Genomic DNA, 19,202 nt, shown 5'->3' on the forward strand with positions numbered 1-19,202 from the left:
GTCCCTGCTAGTGTGTATCTACTACTGCATATCTGAAGACTTGCATGTCCCTTTCACAACAGTGTAAGCCAGACTAATATACCTGTTGCCATCAAGTATGCATTGGCTACAATCCTGACATTTCTACCAGGCGATTAGATTAGAAAGTTTTCCAAGATGCTTGGCTAATGGAAGATTAGAGAAATTAAAAGGCACAGTGGTGGCTGGTGCCCTTTGAGTGGAAGGCAGGGAGGCCACCAGTAGGTGGAGTCAGAGGCAATGACAGGCAGAGCCGACTCATTCTAGTGTTGTCCCCCATTCTCGTTTTTGCTGAGTTGTACAAGGGCGACAACACTAAAGCTAAGGAGGGAAAAGCTGACAGGCAATGCCACCCCCTCGCCTGGTTGTAAGTCAGAAGGCAGGCAGGTGAGGGCAGGCTGAGGTTGGTGGGAGAGTGCCCCATTTGCCCCAATGGACCAGCCTCCACTAAAAACAAGAAAGGAGAGAATTTGTCAAAAGATTTTGTAGCTGCTTCCTTTCTTATTTGTCCAAATAACTAAGTCAGAACAACATGTACTCACATGTATTTTTCATGCACGTCATGGTTGAAGAACACAGTTCTACAAGGCAAACGGCAGGCTGATCCAGCTCTATGGGTGGGACAGTCAAAATGGAAATCTAGAAAGTGGAGAGAACAGTTTTCCTTGAAAAAGCCTTTTTAAAAAAGAGTCTAGTAACTCTTTGCAGGCTAAGATGCATGTTTTTCACTTCTCTCCGGCATATTAAGCAAACTTTAAACCCCTCTCCACCAAAGCACAATTCAAAGTCTGAGTGCTGTTTTTACCCAGCAGGATTTGTCCCTATGGCCTAATGCCAGACCATGACACTACATTACTGAATGCCACCACGGGCACCGTGGTCTTCTCAATAGTGCGCTGAGCTCAAGAAAAGGACAGTTTGCATTCACCTAAAATTTCAGCAACTGCATTCCGCCACAGTTGACAGCTACAACAGAAATGCGACTGGAGGCCCTGCATTTGTGTTGATGCGGTGTGCATTTGTGAAGGTGGAAGATATCCCTCGCTATACAAAATGAGACTAGAAATAAGGTCTCCCTTTAACTCTCATTTAATTTCAACTCTTGATCAAGACTGAGAAAAATGAGTATTTACTGACAAACAAAGATAGGGCTGTTACAGAAGAAGTAGCCTCACCTACACTGGTTGTGGAGAGATTTTTCCACATTTAAACCAGGCACCATTACATGAATATGCGTGTAATAGTGTGTTTTAAGGACATGTTGTCTTTATTTGCTTTGCATAGCATTTTGCACGTTTGTTAGGTTGATTTGTATACTTGCCTCTGTTATGACTTACAGTTACACATGAAAGATATGCAGAGATGCAGTGGGGTTTAGGGGGCAAAACACTGGCCATGAATCAGGATGTCCTGGGTCCAAATCACCACTCAGCCATGAAGCTCACTGGGCAAACTTAGACTAATCATAGCCTCAGTTTAATCTATCCATAGGGTTGTTGTAAGGGTCAAATGGGAAAACATCCATGTATGCTGAACCACCCTGAAAGAAGGGCATGGCCTCAAGGCAACAGAGGCAACAATGTTGCTGCTAAACTGGTCCAGGTCTGGTCAGTGCTTGGATGGGAGACTGCCTGGGAAATCCAATGTACATTGCCTTGACTGCCATTGTGGATGAAAGGTGGAATTATCAATGCAATCAAATAAAGATTAGGATATAAATGAGGCACAGAGGTATATTATGTGCTGAGAGGTGGGACCAGTCATCAAACCTAGTGTTTATAAGGTCCATGTTTGGCCCATGAGCAAACATTTGTTAATCAGGATGGATTCAGGTTGTTATGACCAACTTGTTCCATGATTTCAGTGGGGCTAAAGCAAGACTAACTTAACCTGGATCCATCACAGAGCCTTTACTTATTCTTAAGAATTCATTTCATGTATGAAGCATTCATAATCTTTGATATCCATTTCAGAGTTTTGAGCATTTGAACATAAATACTCTCATGTTTCCTAGCAAACGAATCCCATGTTGACCAAGCCACTTATATTTTTTTAAAAAAATTAAATATCTGAACAGAAATTGTGAAATATAGTCACAAACAAGCAGCTATTTATAGGAAAAAACACCAGTACTGAATGAACGGGCTAACCTGTTGATCTGAGTTTGCCTTCAAAATCGATCGATCAGTGATGAGAACTGCTCTGGAGATCTGCCTGTAAGTGAATAAAGCAAGTATGGCCTATCACCAAAACTTAAGAAGAAAGGAGCCATACGGATTCAGGCTTTTTCAAAAATCACACTATTACCTACCATGAGAAACTAACATTCCACCAGCCTGCACATTGTTAATGACACATTTGCATATGGCCAGCTTAGTGAAGAAATTAACAATGACTCGAGTGCATGCATATATAAAGGCTGCCAGATTCGGCTCTTAATATCTATCAAGCTATAATGAATACACTCAGTACTCCTTATGGAACATAATGTTTACTTCACCCATCATAGAATCACTCTAACAGCAAATTGTTTTAGAGCATACTAAGGCACAAATAGTTATCAACCAATGGCTGGGATCCAAAAAACCGTGTAACTAGCGGGCATGTATCTAATGAGGCTTTAAGCTTAGGCTTCTCTTACAACACCCTCCCTCTTCATGTTGCATGGCAAACTACTTTTGAAACAAACAGGACATTCAGAAACAGCAACACAATTCAGTTGTGAGTACTTAAAAGGGGGAAAGAGAGCCATCATTGACAATCAACAAGGTTTTTTTTTTAATATTGATCAGATCAAGTTTCCTTCTTTGATAAAACAATGGGTTGCATAGGCAAGCAGAAGACATACTCCTGTTAAGGTTCCTGGTCTTCAAGCAAGGCCTTTGACTCAGTCCCACATGTTTTCTGCATGACAGAGATTGAAACCAGAGCCCAGAAGAAATCTTGTAAATGTGATGAGCTTGAAATTGGCTGAAGAACTATGTGCAAAGGAGGAGTATGAGGAGCAGGAGTAATGAATAGACCAGAATGGCAGACTTCCACAAAGGTCAATATTGGCTCTCCCATTAATCAGTACCTTCATCAATAACATGCATGAGGGATGAAGTTCACATATCACATTTGTAAGTAATTTGATAAGACATTAAATCTGTGTCAAGAATTGTGAACCCTGCTGAATCAGACCACTCTAGTCCAGCAGTTTCCTACAGCAACCAACCAAATACTTCTGGGAAGTCCACAAATAAGTAAGTGGAATAGCCCTATACTGCTGTTTTTTCTCCCTCAGCAACCAGGTATTCAGACGCACTCTGCCTCTGGTTCTGGAGGTAGTATACAACCATCATGACTCATAGCCTTTGATCACCTCTTCCTCCATGAATTTGTTCATTAGAACTTAACTGTTACAACATTCAGTCACATTTTAATCAATCTGATTTTTTTTAAAAAAAAATAAGACTAAAAAGGTGTATCTGATTTTTCAGGAAGTGGGGCAGAGGAGGTTGAATCTGGAGGTGACCGTGTGATCAAACATATACAAACACAAGAAGAGCCAAGATGGATCAGACCAAAAGTCCACCGAGTCCAGCATCTCCACAGTGGCCAGCCAGATGCCATCCCTCACTTTTGCCACTTAACAACGGGTACTCCGAGGCATGCTGCCACCAGATCCAGATTAGGCAGCATGCCTATGAATATCAGTTGCTAGGGGGCAGCAGCAGGAGAGGCTGTTGCCCTCATGACCGACTTGTGGGCTTCACTGAGGCATCTGGTTGCTCACTGGGGAAAATGGAATGCTGGACTACATAGACCCTAGAAAAGCAGGGCTTTTCTTATGTTCTTATGATGCCCATGTTTGCACGTTACCCCAGAAGCATTGGGGGGGGGAGGGCAGCTATACTAGTAGTTCCCATTTCAGTTCTTCAAAATAATGTGTGAAGCTGACCCAAAGTTCAAGCCATGACTTAAACTTTCCATAAACAGAGACAATGAGCTGAGAGAGAAGGGGAAAGGGGGTTGGATCCCTCCTTTAATTATCTTGCTTTGGTTATATACCTTCTGAAGCATCCAGTATTAGCCATTGAGAGAGAGAGGAGACTGGATCAAACAGATCATTGGTGTGACCCTCAAGAGCACTATGGCAGCTTTTAAACATTCTTAAATAGCCATTAACAGGCTACTAATTGCCTCAGCAAAGGTTAATGGCCTGAATGAAGCAGAGCTGGGGAGGGGGTGGGAGAAGAGGTGTAAAATGCAGGACCGCTCTACTCCATGCACCTTGTAAGAAGCATCTAAATTAGTCTCCTGGGTGACTTGTCCAGAGCAAGGACACAAAAGCCATGGCAAATGCCAATATAATACAATTTTTTTCTAGTTGCCGGGCCAAACTACACTGAATGCAATTTCTTTTTCAATGCTTAAAAAAAGTTCCCCAGGGGGATGTGACCCTTTCCCCCTTCTGTTTCCCTGACTGAAATCAAATGCTTATTTGCAAGCTGCAGTTGCTAACAGCCTCACCGAGAAAAAAAGACAGGTGCAAAAATCAGCATCTGCCTCAATCAGCCTACACTCATGCAGTTCCTTGGAAGATGAGAAACAAATTTAATAGGATGGCAGACTTGCTGTAAAAACCTGCTTTCAAGACAGAAGCCAGTTTTGGTACATGGTAGGCTGGTCTGGACATCATGACAAACCATCGTTTAGTGTTGTGAGAGCTTCAGTGGGCTTTGGGCTTGCATTCCTCCCCTTCCTCCCCAAGCACAAGTATAAGGAGGAATTTGAACATGTTCACTTCCATTTTAGATAAACTACAGCTTACTGTGTTATCTCTACCCTAAACTATGGTTAATCTTAGTTGAAACAAGGCAAATTCAAACCATAGTTTACAAAGCTGGCTTGTTTTAACTAAATATAACTAAGGTGAACCATCATTTAGGTACAGTACATACGACATGCTACACCACAGTTAATTTAAAAATACAAGTGGAATCTTCTGGCTGAGGGGAAAGAGGAAGGAGGTCATGAGGGCTCAGGGGAAGGTTAGTCACATTCAATACCATGATTTAGTGTCCAAATGCATCCAGTGTCTTAGGGCATGTTGTACGTAATTTCTGAAAGGGGGGGGAGCTCTGAATATAATGATCCAGTTTATGTATACACATGAGTAGCAAGATGGAGAGTGGAACAGAAAATAGGTACATGGGTAGATCATCTACCCATTTCTGCCAGGGTATGGTCTGAAGGCACACGAGGCCACCACCTTGCTGAAGCTAAGCAGGTCTGCGTCTGCTCAGTGCCTGAATGGGAGACCGCCTGGGAACTACATGTATGCCTCCTTGGATTCCATGGTGAAAGAAAGGTGGGGTACGAATGTAATAAATAAATAATAAATAAAATAAGTAAATTTATGCTTTGTCCATGTTAATTTCATAGCAGTTCATACAACATTATGGGAGAATGGGTGACTTCAGTCTTTAAGGCTGGCAGAAAAGGACATGAAATACCTATTAGTTTTGCTTCTCTCCTGGTATTTACTCTCTTGGTATTTACCTGTAAGACACATTGGCACATGTTTTCTCTGAAAGGTAGCTATCTTCCACAACAAAATAGGTGGCACTTATTCGTTGACCAAAATGATCAATGATTGCTTTACACCTGTTAAAAGGCAGACAAACAGACAGGAAAAAAAAACATTTCTTTAATCAGATATGTTTATGAAAAGCAAATTGAGGAAGATTCAGCTTAAGTTTCAGGCAGGCGTTTTTAATTTTGAATCATAGAATTGGATGGAACCTCAAAGGCTACCTGGTGATGCAGGGAACATGCTGGTAGAACATCCCTGATAGGTGGTCATCCATCCTCTGCTTAAAAACCTTACGTAAATCTGATGTAAGGGGGTAGAGAGACTGGGGAACCTTCATGGTAGTGATGCCTTGCTTATGGATTCTGGCTGTCATTCAGGTGCCCATTGAAGACCTCCTCATCCTTCCAGGCCTTTAAAAGTTTTTAAAACTGCAGAGTTTTAATGCAATCTACCATATGTACTATCTGATGGAAATGTACTTGTTTATTTCCCCCTAGCTTTTGGTGGTTATGGTTAGATTGCTTTCAAGATTGTTTTGTTTTATACTACTAATTTCGTGGTTTCATTGTTTATATTGGTTGGTATTCAATTCTAGTCCTACTCAGAGTAGACCCATTGAAGTTAATAGGCATGACTAAGAGTCATCAATTTCACTGGGTCTACTCTGAGTAGGACTTAGTTGAATACAACCCATGGTTTATATGTTATGGATTGCATATTGTGGTTTCATTATTGATGTTGTTGATATTTTATCGTTATCTTAATTGTGTTCTTGATTTGTAATGATATGATTTCTGAGTAAACTGATTTCGGGTCTCTTTTAACTAAAACTGGTATGTAAGTATGGTAAATAAATATAAATAAACACATTTTAAATTTGGCTGCTTTACTGACTGGTGTAAAATTGTGCACGCACATACCCTACACAAAATTCTTCTTGCAAAAGCACCCTGAGGGACTATCTGACTAAGGGACAACATACAAATATAGGAAACACATAACAATCAAATGGGACTGGGCAGACATACAGGTCTATCTATTCTACTTGCAACTTAAATGTATTTTTAATAATAATAATAACAATCTTCAAAGTTGCTCATTTAAATGCTGCTAACAAACAAGCTGGTCCAGCTGCCACAGTTCACATTTGATGATAACCTTTTCTATTGTTTATGAAAATTTCTCTCCTCTCTCTGAACATTCCAGTGGGGGAAGGTTGATTAAATGTCATGTTGCAGTACTCAAAGCACCAGCAAAAAGCATGTCACTGGTTCTTTATTTTTCCTTTTGCTTTTCCTCCTTCATCCAGCAGTGGTTAACAGGTCAAACGTTTGGGAAGGTTTCATCCAAACAGCAGAGAGAGAGAGAGAGAGAGTGCATGCCCACAAGGCTTTTAATATTGGTTCCTACTTTTACTTCAAAAGGGATGATCAGCAGAAGAATTCTTTCAAGTGCCACGTTCAAATAAGGAAAACACTTATGCAATGACATTATCAGGACTTTGTCATCCGATATGTGTTAGGACAATGAATCATACAGAACCCTCCATTGACCTTCTTCAATGTGTCTAGATAAAAGGATGAAAATTAGAATCCATCTCCTTCCCAAGTGCCACCAGTTATAAATGTACTTTATAGGGCTCATTATCCAAACTAATGGACTAAGGGCGACATCCTTGAAATGGACTTACCAGCACTGACAAAGCCGGTATGCAATATTTCAGGAAAGATATGTAAATTACGGTGTTTGCTATATCTTTTTTTTATTATGGAAATATAAATTTACATTCGTCACATCTTTTCAGTTGGAGGACGGGATTGTTTCACTGGAAAACACACTTAAATCTGTGCTAGAAGTAAAACGTGGGCAATTATTTGTAATGTAAGGCCTGCTCAAAATATACAGACGTAAATTAAAATACCTTAAATCTTATCAAATGAAGCCACACAAGCAAGATCTATGCAGCATAAAGGAACTGAGAGACAAAATTAAAAAGGAAAGGAAGCTAACAGGGAGAGAAAATTCAATTTTCATTCCCCTAAAGGCAAAAGTCTACGGAGATTCTCATTCATGAAGAAAGCACACAACAAGTTTGATGGGTATTTAGCAGTATTAACAAGACAAAAACAAAACAAAAATCCTTACTTTAATTAGAATAATGCTGTATATGTAAACAAACTTTCTTCTCTGGTTTTCTCCCTCTGCATCTTGTTTAAGTTAAGTTTAAGTTATAAAACCACACCTACACTTATTAGGTGACACAAGCATAATCTGATATAATTCAGGGCTCTGCGACTTGGACAGACAACTATGAAACAGGGACCATTAAGCCTAGAAATCAGGTGTGGGGAACCTTTGGCCCTCCAGATGTTGCTGAACTATGACTCCCATTATCCCTGGTCACTGGCCATGCTTGCTGGGATTTGTACTTCCACATAAACCCTGATCCAACTGCTAGGTGCCTGAAGCAGCCATTTTTTAGGTCTCAGGGCCCTCCTTGTCTGCAAGGGCTTCCCCATCCACTTCAATGGAAGAATCAGTTCCACATGCACAATTCCTTTTGTATCAGCAGATTTACTCTTGCCAGTGACATTAATGGGGCAGGCCAGACCTATAGGATGCTCCATGCTCACTGTGGAGTCCATATGAAGCTCCAAAATTTGGTTGGGGCACTTTACACATGGAGCTTCAAGGCAAAACGGCGCTGTCCCTTCCTCTCCGGTGTTGGAAAAAGCTCTGCGTGCATCTTTTAGCATGCACAGCATTTGACAACACTTCAGAGAATGGAATGGCCCTGCTTGCAAAGAGCTACCCCATAAAAAGAGCTTCAAGCTGAGGCGGGAAGATTTGGAAAGATATAATGCTTGTGAGATTCTAATCCTCCAATAACTCTAGCCCTCTGTAGATGCCTTCTTTCCCTTTAGCCTCTTTGCATGAAAGCAATATGATGCACTTCATATAAAGGGGCTATGATGACTTTACTTAATCTCAAGAAGAGTCATTCCATTGCCTCCATGTATGTCACCTCCAGTGATTTAATGGCAGAGAAACTGTAGGACATGCCCTGCACAGAGCTAAATCTTTGTGACAAGAGTGTTCATACTGAACTTTCCTGTCATCTGTCACATGGCATCCAGTCAACAAATGGAAGTTACGCTTAAGAACCATAAGCATTACACTGTGAAGGTAACCAGCCAGGGAATTTTATTCGTTTATTTTGCTAGGAGCCAGCTTTGCACAGTATCTCATCCAAGGGCTAATCTAACCAACATCTGATCTGTTCAAGTCTAAGAACAAACCTCTGGGTCAGAAAACACACACAGAGAGACACACAAAATGAAGCTATCATCAGCCTAAGCTCAGATAGCCCTATATTTCTTAGAGAAAGGAAGGAAGTTTTCATACACTAGGAAAAGAAAGTTTTTCCCCTCGCAGGCCAGCTCTGACAGGTGGGTGGGGCCATCCACTTGTCAGTCACCTGATGTCATTATGGGAGCAGGTGACACACTTCAGAAGGACTTAAATTTTCAGCGCCGATCAAGAGTGAGCTCCTCTGAAGGCGTGCTGTCAGCACCAATCAGCTGATTGGTTCTGACAGCACACCTTCAAAGGATCCCTCTGAAATCCATTTGTAGGTGTTGTTTGCATTCAAACAGCACCTGTAAATGGAGAGGAAAAATGTCTGTTTGCAGGTGCAGTTTGAATCCAAACAGACTTTGAAGGCATGCTGTGAGGCAAGGGCTTTGCAAATGCCAACAATCAGCTGATTGCTGGAGCTTGGAAAGTGCAGTCTGACAGAGCCTCCAAAGAACCTTGCTGTAACTGTCAATCAGTGGTACCTGCAAACCCTCCTTTGCTGCCATTTTATATGCACCACACCTGATGTCATATATGATGTCAACTGTGGGACACGTGGACATGGCTTAGAAAAGACAGGTGAAATGGGGAGGCCTCTCAGATCTAATCAGGCCCACAGGCCAGAGGTTCCAGATTGCTGCTCTAAGGCTCCTTATAGACCTCATTGTCCTGTACACCTCATCACAAGGACCTTGAACCTGGCTCTTTAGTGGATGGACAGCCAATGCAGATGTTTCAAAAGTGCTGTCACCTGTTGTCAGCCATGTGCTCCAATCAGCAATCTGGACACCGCATTTTGCACCAGCTGGAGCTTCCAAACCAGGGCCAAGGACAGCCCCACATAGAGCGCGCTGCAGTATACCAGGCTTGAGGTTACCAATGCATGGACTACAGAGGTCAGGCTATCCCTGTCCAGGAATGGCCGTAGCTGACGAACCAGACAAAGGCACAATAAATCTGCCACAACCGTTTCTGCTGCCACATATCGATACGGCTACCCCCCTCAGACAGTAATTCCACATGTGTCTCTTTTACTATGAACACACAGTGGGAAAACAACTGTCCAATGTGGTGGCTGCCCCGAGGCTTTGGAGCTCCCTTCCTAGGGAAGCAAGAATGGCCCCCTCCTTGCAGTCCTTCCGTCAGCAAGCAAAGACTTTTTTATTTCAACAAGCCTTTGGAACTGAAAGCTGTTAGGACAGGACTTGAAGGGTGCTGCATTGCTATGGTCTAATTGTATTATTTTAAACTGAGTTTGAATTATTTTAACTATGTATGAATGGTTTTAATACTGTAAATAGTTTAATTCGATTTTAATCTAGACTTTTGTATGTTTTTAATTATATGTGTGCTTTTATCTGGAAGCCGCCGTGAGTTCCAGTTTTGGGAAAAGGGCGGGGTAAAAATAATAAAATAAATAAATAAACTCTATGTGCAAATACACTGGTGTGGCTAGAGGTTCCCATCTAATGCATATAAAATGTAGAAAGTCAAATATGTGTACGTGACTCTTGAGATAGTTTGTGCTGCTCTGTGAACAGGGACATTTGTGGAACAGGCTCAAGCTGTCGCCCTTTCCTCGTCTTCAACTGTACATAAGAACGTCAGAAGAGCCTGGCTGCAGGATCAGTCTGAAGGCCCATCTAGTTCAGTGCTCTGTTCTCACAGTGGTCAACAAGATGCCTATGGGAAGCCCACAAGCGGGTTTAGAGCGCAACAACGCTTTCCCCACTTGCAGTTCACATCAACTGGGGTAGACACTGTGAGCTCCCTTGGCAGGAAGGGCGGGATAGAAACGTAATAAATATAAATAAATAAAATAGCAACTGTTGATAGCCTTCTCCATGAATTTGCCCAATCCGCTTTAAAGGCCATCCAAGTCGGTGGCCATCTCAAGCCACCTCCCTTTCCTTGTCTTCCGTTGCAGATGGGAACAACTAGCAGAATCAGCCTAGTCGTTGTCATGTGGATCATATTTACAGAAATCTTAGTTGTTCCTGTGTGGGCGCTTGAACATGAAGGACTCTTATATGAACCACTGGTCTATCTAAGCCACTACAATTAACTCTTACTGCCATTAACCGTCCCAAGGTCTCAAGCAGGGGTCTTTCTTGGTCCTCCAGACCTGATATACTTTAACTGGAGGTTGGGGAGTGGGGTTGGTTAATAGAAGTAATTCCTATGGGTGAAGACTATCCAGGCAGAACATCAGAGCTCATTGAACTTTCCCTTGTCTTGCTTCCTGTAGTCGGCCTATATTTTCAACAGCAGCAACATGAAATACTTTGTGGGCAGAAATCGGGGGAAGGGGGAGGCTTTCTTTCCAGCTACCCCTCCTTACTCCCAAGGAGACCTTTTTCTGCCCCCCCCTTAGGAGTGTAGCTTTTTTTGGTAAGTCCTCCAGGTGAAGACTACCTACGCAGAACTTGCTGAACTTCCCGTTGGCTTGCTTCCTGTACGCTGTCTACATTTTCAGCATAGTTTCAGCAACTGGATCAAGCCGTGGACCTGCCACGTACTACCACTGGACTACAAATTCTCTCCTTAACTCATGATTGCTGCACTTAGCTGGCAGACTATCAAGCAAACACATTCTGCATCAGCTGATAGTGCTTGATAACACATGGGGCGGAGGAAAGAAACCCTATCCTGTAGTATATCACACACACCCCTTTAGGAGCATTTATTCAAAAGTCCAGCCCGTATAGGATGGGGGGGGGATGTTTGCAGACATTGTGTGGGATCCAGACTTCATCATACTTAGAGTAGACCCACTGCAATCATAGAATAGTAGAGTTGGAAGGGGCCTATAAAGCCAGGAAGGGGCCCATTGATTTCAGTGTGTCTCCTCTAAGCATGACTAAGTCTGAACCCAACCATAGATCCTGCTATGCCCATTCACAGAAGTGAATTTCGCAGCTAAAAGCAAGAAAATACCAGACAGTTTTCTTCCAACTTAAAAAAAAAAGTTGCCCAGAGATCCGCTACTATTGTAAAAAAAGAATTCATCCTATGGTAAGAGGGCAGCATAGTTTACGACAACAATCTACCTAAAAACTCATTAAAGCCTTTTCTCTCAGAGTGACATGCATTATCAGCAAAGATTAATCTGATGAGTCTTTGGGAGAGCTTCATTTTTAAAAATGCAATAACAGAGGGCTTTGTTGTCATCTGATGAAAATCAATTAGAGTAGGTAAGGCCACAAGGAAAACTAACATCACTCATCACCAGACCCCCGGCAACTGAAATGATTTGTCTTCCAAGCTTGGGTGATCAGGAAGGAGGCTGAAGTAATATCGCAGGGAAATTAATTTAGTTTCTATATTCTAAACCCACTTTCCTTGTTCTGGAGGACCTATACACAAATTACTTTTAATCAAGGTTGATGTGTTATTAATACCAAGGAAGATCTTCAAAGAACCATTTTTAAAAAATTGACTCCAGCATTTTTCATCTTGTGGTTTTGTGTGTGTGTGTGTGTGTACAGGGAGAGATAAAAAGGAGAGAAAGGTTACTTCTTGCTAGCCTTACCTTCTCGTTTCTTTGTCCACTACAAGGCACTGTACAGAGTGGCGCAGACAATACACACCGCCAAATACAGCACACATCCTAGAAGAGCATCAGAAATATTTTTTAAAAAATAGAGATTTAAATATATTTCTATCCCACCTTCTCCAAACAACACAACAAACAATGCATAAAGTAGGGTAATTAGCTAAAACCTACAATCCAATGCACACTTTCCTATGAGTAAGCTCAAATGAACAGAATGGGACTTACTTCCCAGTAAACGTGCAAAGGATTGCAGTGCAAAGGTCACTCTGCATCTCATTTGACTTCTTAAAAAAACACTTGAAGAGAGAGATTATTTAACGATGATAATCTATTAAATCACAAACAATTTTCATCTCACCATGTCGCTTAAAAGTGTGTTTTGTTAAAGACAAAGAACAAACCTATACTGGGGCCAATGCCAATGTGATGCTGCTTCCCCACTAAACAAGCTAAATAGGAAGTCAACCTTGTGGTGCTGCCTTCCTTCTCCTCCCTGGGGCAAATCCCCTCTTTCTGCCTTACTCACAGTGAAGAGGCTGTTGGCACAGCTGTTGACCACAGTCAAGGCTATCCGGGTCCCTTAACCAGAAACTCACTTAAAATGGCAATTTTGGGTAGGGATAACAATAATAAACACCAGTATTTATAGAAATGCTCACCAGCCTAGCTTGTATGGTAGACTAGAATTAAAATACATACAGGCTAGAATAACACACTTGATGATGAAGATGATGTACTGCCTTCAAAACTATTCCAACTTATGGCAACCCTATGAATAGGGTTTTCATGGTAAGCGGTATTCAGAGGTGGTTTACCATTGCCTTCCTCTGCGGCTGAGAGGCAGTGACTGGCCCAAGGTCACCCAGTGAGCTTCATGGATGTGTGGGGATTCGAACCCTGGCCTCCCAGGCCGCAGTCCAACACCTTAACCACTACACCACACTGACTTTCTTACACACTTACATGCACACATACAGGCCAACCATGCAGGGAGTGTTGTATGGATTCCAAGGGCCTAATTTATGCAGGAGTTCTTAAGACAATTTCAGGTGATGCCCTCCAGCTGCTGTTGGACTACAACTCTCAGCATCCCTAACTATTGGCCATGCTGGATGGAGTTGATGGGAGTTGCAGTCCAACAACTTCTGGAGGGCACCTTGTTGGCTATCCCTGCTCTACTTGACCTGACGTCTCTAGCTGGGGCCGAGAAGTGCTAAAAGTCACCCAGCCCTACTACAACCTTCTCTCCCAGCATGAGCCCGGCCTGTTCCACTCGTTTCCAGCACCACAGGGATGTTTTTTTTGCAGCACCAGAGAGGAATGAGGAAATTGTAAACACTTCTCTTTGGTGCTGCCAGAAGAATCCCCGTGCTAACAGGTGGGTGAGCGATCAAAGGCACGGCCTGAAGAGAGAACTGACATGGGGCTCTGTACTGTACGTTACCATTAGCCCTGCATCTTTTAATATTTCCACTAGCTGTCTCAGGTGTAGCCACTTGCTTGGCACCATAAGAAAACATGGGTGGCCAAGACAACCTTACCTTACATCTTGCCCCACACCCTAACACCAAAATAGAGGCATACCCCCCTTAACGTACGCGCGCTTCGCAATTACGGACACTTAATGGCATGACACCACTGCTATCTAGTGGCAATTGCAGTGCAGTACATGCACAGATAATTGCTTCACTTTAAGTACATTTTCACTTTACATACACGCTCCAGTCCCACATAAAGCAGGGTATGCCTGTAAAGCTAACCCTAAAATAGCTAATATCTCTCCAGCCATACATCTTTGACTTTATAAAAGGTAACAAAAATCAGATCCATTCACAAATGATAAAAGGCAATAAAAGATGCCTGAATGATGCCCCCCTTTTTAAAAAAAGAAGAGTTAAATTGTTCTCTCTCAAGTAAAAGAAAGGATACAAAATGGGGGGGGGGAAGTGGGTTAAAACAGCTAACACACAAGAGAGCACACTGGAGAAATCAAGAAGCACCAAAGAAAGAAAGAAGGTCCTGGTCTTTTGCTTTAAAAAAGTAAAATAAAATAAAATAGTAAACATTTCTAAAGAAAAATCAATTAGATTTGTTTGGTTACATAACTGGAGACAGGGCCTTTGGCAATTCAACACAGCAAGCCAAACATGTGTGTTTATCTGACAAATATTTGTCTAAAAATGATAAACCAATGAATGAAGATCTAATAATAGCAGCAATGGAGCATGGGCACTTTTTCAATTAAATCAGTCTGAGAGGTTTTTCTGCCAGATCTAGATGAATCAATACGTGGAAAAACTGAACAGATATCCAACACAGTGCATGTCTTGCACTTGGAAATTTATTTATGTATTTAAATGTGTGTGTGTGTGTATTACAAATTCTATTATATTAATAATCAAACTTGTTGCCCCCTCCCGCCTTCCAACCTTGGATCCCTGAGATCAGTTACTGAAGGACAGAAATGAAGCACACAGAATCTTTAGGAAAGAGCAGGTTACCTAGTATTTGCATAAAGCCTGGCCAATCCAGAAACTTTACATCACCTGACAATCATAAGTACAAATATTATTTATTATTTTAAAATGTCTACTCTGCTTTGCAGTTCTATGAGTCTGAGGTGGCTTATGAGTCAACAATAATAAAACAATATTCAAGAGAGCAGAGCGGTGGCTGTAGACTATGGTTATGAAACAACAACTAGAGACCAGCACTGAACGAATTAAGAACTAATATGTAAGCAACTGATTGTGATGCCCAAAATAACTTCTTATAAGAGCCTCTGAGATGCGTCACAGACTGAGATGACGCTGTTTTCTTATTAGTGCTCTGCCAAAGCTTCCTGTGGCTGTTGAGGGGGTTATTTCTGTTCTGTTTTTACAGTATGATATAGTTATTTATGTTTTAAACAATGTTCTAAGTCACTTGGAGATCTTTGGGTAACAAGCAACTAACAAGTCCAATTAACAACCACAACAAACTGGAAAACAGATACACATGCATACTGGGGGAGATGCGACACATATGAGAAAACAGGACAAGTAGTATTGAGTGCTGTATAACTTTGTCAGATTATTATCTGAAGAGCTTTTTGATAAGCAGTAGCTTCTCTGCTCTGTTGGATGGATACACACACACCCAAGAGGAATTTGTACCTGGGTCTCCCCAGTCCTTGCCCGACACTCTAACCACTAGCTAACACTGGCTCTCAATTTGCAATGAAGACAAAAGCTTGGTCATCATGTCTATTGATGACAGCAGCACATAGACCTGGCTGGATCAGTGGGAGCAGGGAGACAGCAAGACCCTCTTCCTTAGCTGGGATCAACTGCTATTTGGTTCCTCCTCACCCAATGTAACATTATGTAAGAACTGGTACCCAAATTTGGTGTCCCCCCCCCCGTTCCCTCCTCATCCTTTTTTCTCTTTTGTATCATGCCTGTTGGACCACGCGCTGGAAAGACGGAACCAAAAATGCAGCTAGTACTGTATTTAAAACAAGACAGATGAAGCAATTTGGAATTAACTCTCCAATGCTCTTTAGAAGTTGAAATCTATATGAACACCAAGCAAACCGTCCTGCCAATTTCTTCTTCTTCCACAAGAGGATGATTTGGCTAGAACCAAAGTACAAGGAAACTCTGATACTATTAACCCTGCACGACAGACGTTTAAACTGATACTCCTCTAATTAACTGGCTACTGTCTCGGCCAATAATTCAGGCTTTGCTGAAAGATCGCACCTGTTACGCACTACGTTTCAACTTTGCCCTGGTGACATCAAGCTGCATTACAGCTAAATTAACAGTTGTGAAAATTTTTGGCCTAAGAGTCCCCCCTCCCCCCGAATAATCTCTAGCCTTTAAATGCCATTTCAGTTCCTATCAAGCTAAGGAATCAGCAGCTGCAATTTCTAATACAGCTGCAAAACAATAGACCCCATTAATAGCTGAACTTTTGACAGCACATTCACAGTGATTTATGAGTTTGTATATAATTTGATTATTCTATTAATTCTACTGATTACTGCTGGAGCTAATACAGTGAAGGTCACTCCCTAAAATAAATCTTCATTACATTTCACAGAAAGTAACTGCCTCCAACTGGTTGTTTTCTTTAATTAAAACACTAATGTTACAAGGAAGGAAGGAAGCTTCGGGGTTACTGCATCTGTTGCTACGGGGAGGACGATGCAACTGCCATGTGGTGCTCCTGGATCTCGGCATTTGGAAGGGGAGGGAGGAAATACAGATGTCTCTTTATCAGACATCTTGACTTCCAACTCGCTACACACACACACACACAAACACAGATTGGCTTTCTTTTGATACTTGATAGGAGGCCTGCGGGAACGTTAAACGTATTTTAAAAAATTATATCCTGCCTTTTCAACTAATATCAATCTCCAAGGCACTCACAACAAACAGCTGGAAACAACAACATACAGTAGTGCTTTCAATGACCTAGGGAGCTGGTGGGCCCTCCAACGCTGGAGGCATTCAAGAGGCAGATGGACAGCCACCTGTCAGGGATGCTTTAAGCTGGATTCCTGCACTGAGCAGGGGGTTGGACTCAATGGCCTTATAGGCCCCTTCCAATTCTACTATTCTATGGTTCTTTCAGATAGTTAAAGCCCCACACATGCATTATCTAGTTGCCATTGTTACAACAACCCTGCAAGGTAAATCAGGATTATTTATCCCCGGATATTGCAGACATGGCTACCAAGGCTGAGAGTGTGTGGCATGCCTAAGACCATTCAGCAAGTTCATGGCAGACACTAGATTTGAGCTGGGGATCTCCCAACATGCAGTTCAGGTCACACCCACACCATACATTTAAAACACTTTTATACTACAGTCATGGCTTCCCCTAAAGAATCCTGGGAACTATATATTTTTTAATATGGTGTTTTAGATTTCATAACCTATTGGGGAAGGGTGGGCAATCAATCAATCAATCAATCAATCAAAATAAAATAATTATTATTATTAACAACAACAACAACAACAAGATTCTTTGGAAGAAATCATGGCCATTAAAGTGGTATAGGAGTGTTTCAAAAGAATGGTGTTGATGTGACCTTAATCTCTTAGGACCAAAACAAAGTAAAACAAAGCCAAAGAAGATCCATCCACTAATAAAAACTAAATAAAGTAAGCAGAAGAAGAAATAAAGTAACCACATATTCATTAGATGGCAGCAAAAGACTAAGGCCAGGGGCAGGTAATATCTTTTATATTGAGGGTCACATTCCTTTGGGGCTAAGGATGCATGCCAACTGTGGGTGGGGCCAAAGCCATAGGTGGGCATGAGCGGGCCACTGCCTCTTCACACTGTGGTCTACTGGTGCACCTAGCCACATTATTGTTTACTTGCAGGAAACTGGTGGCAAACACCTCTACCTCTACCAGCAGGCTTTTGAATGAGGGGAACTGTGACTGTATGGGCTGTTTCCAACATTCTGTCAGCTAGCACAACGGTTCTTGCACATCATGATCAGGGTATTCATCCAACATATTCGAAGCAAGCAGCCGGCTCAGCCCCAGGAGATCCAGCATTCGCAAGCCGGCAGAAGAAATACATTTTAAATGCTACAAGTATTCCAAACAACATTTTGCGAGAAGGATTTCACTGCTCAACTTAGGCTCGTGGCATACCACGCTCACAAAGGACTTTGCATGCTTAGGAGGGCAGGTTTCAACACAAAGGTTATTTTCAAATTAAAAGTCTTGTCCTGTCAAAACTTGAGAAATAATATGGGCAAGGATACAAAAGCATTCCATAGCTTTATTAACGACAGCGCCCACTGATCTGTGAATAACCCGAGAGGGGGAAAAAAAAGATTATTGAGTTACTTTACCAATCTATCCATCCATCACTGGAGAACAGGGCTCCGAAGAGATGGATTATCTCACCTCGCTGATGTTTGTCCCAAACTAAGGTGCTTTCCTCAAGAGAAGGGGAGGAAACCACCCTACCCCAAGCGCAACCACGCTATCCGCACCCTAATTTACATTATCAATACAAAAGTAAGAACAGGAAATGCTTATACTAAACTATTCCTTTCAATAAAAAATCTGCTGTTTGAAAAAGGGAAGCAAAGTTCAGAAAGCTGCAAACATAGGGATATAGGAAACCACCTCACAGTATGTCCCTCTAGCCCAGTATTGTCTACTCTGATTGACAGCAGCTCTGGCTGATCATTGCTCAAGTTGGAGGGTTCCAAAGCTGTTATTGCTGCTGCTGCTGTTTTAAACAAACAAAAGGATGTACCAATGCCCCCTTTAGGACAGTAGGCACACACAACCACTCCTCAAAGTAGTATTATCAACCTCCAACATCTAGGCAATCAATCCCAGCTGTCCGAATCAGTCAGGAAGGGCAAGGGTTGAGTACGGATGTGGTTAACCATGCTTCTTCAAGAATTCTGTTCCCTGGTTTACCTGAAAATAACTGAAAGATACACAGACACCTGGGACAGAGGAGATCTCCAGCACACATTGAGCAAGTGGAATCCAGGTAGGAATTGATGCAAGGAGTTTTTATCTGCAAAGTGCTCTATAAACTACTCCCAGGGAGCTTCTGAAAGGTCTGCCCAGGGACCAAACTGCCCCTCATGCCCCTTGAAAAAGGCAACACTGGCCAGCACTGAGCAGACACCAGGGTGGTGGCAATGAAAGAATAATT

At 42.1% G+C, this 19,202-nt stretch overlaps 1 protein-coding gene across 2 annotated transcripts in view; it reads right to left on the minus strand.

Annotated features, from left to right (window-relative positions):
- CHM (CHM Rab escort protein) overlaps positions 1–19,202 on the minus strand; it is a 76,717-nt gene that overhangs the window by 12,944 nt on the left and 44,571 nt on the right. For both annotated transcript variants that reach the window (XM_061598531.1, XM_061598532.1), the window contains exons 10-13: positions 12,489–12,566; positions 5,566–5,670; positions 2,169–2,232; positions 561–657 (exon numbers count right to left, since the gene is read on the minus strand). In XM_061598531.1, the coding sequence (XP_061454515.1) occupies positions 561–657; positions 2,169–2,232; positions 5,566–5,670; positions 12,489–12,566 (344 nt within the window). The remainder of the gene's footprint in view (positions 1–560; positions 658–2,168; positions 2,233–5,565; positions 5,671–12,488; positions 12,567–19,202) is intronic.

This window comes from Rhineura floridana, chromosome 16 (genome assembly GCF_030035675.1).
Source record: "Rhineura floridana isolate rRhiFlo1 chromosome 16, rRhiFlo1.hap2, whole genome shotgun sequence".
NCBI classification, from domain to species: domain Eukaryota; kingdom Metazoa; phylum Chordata; class Lepidosauria; order Squamata; family Rhineuridae; genus Rhineura; species Rhineura floridana.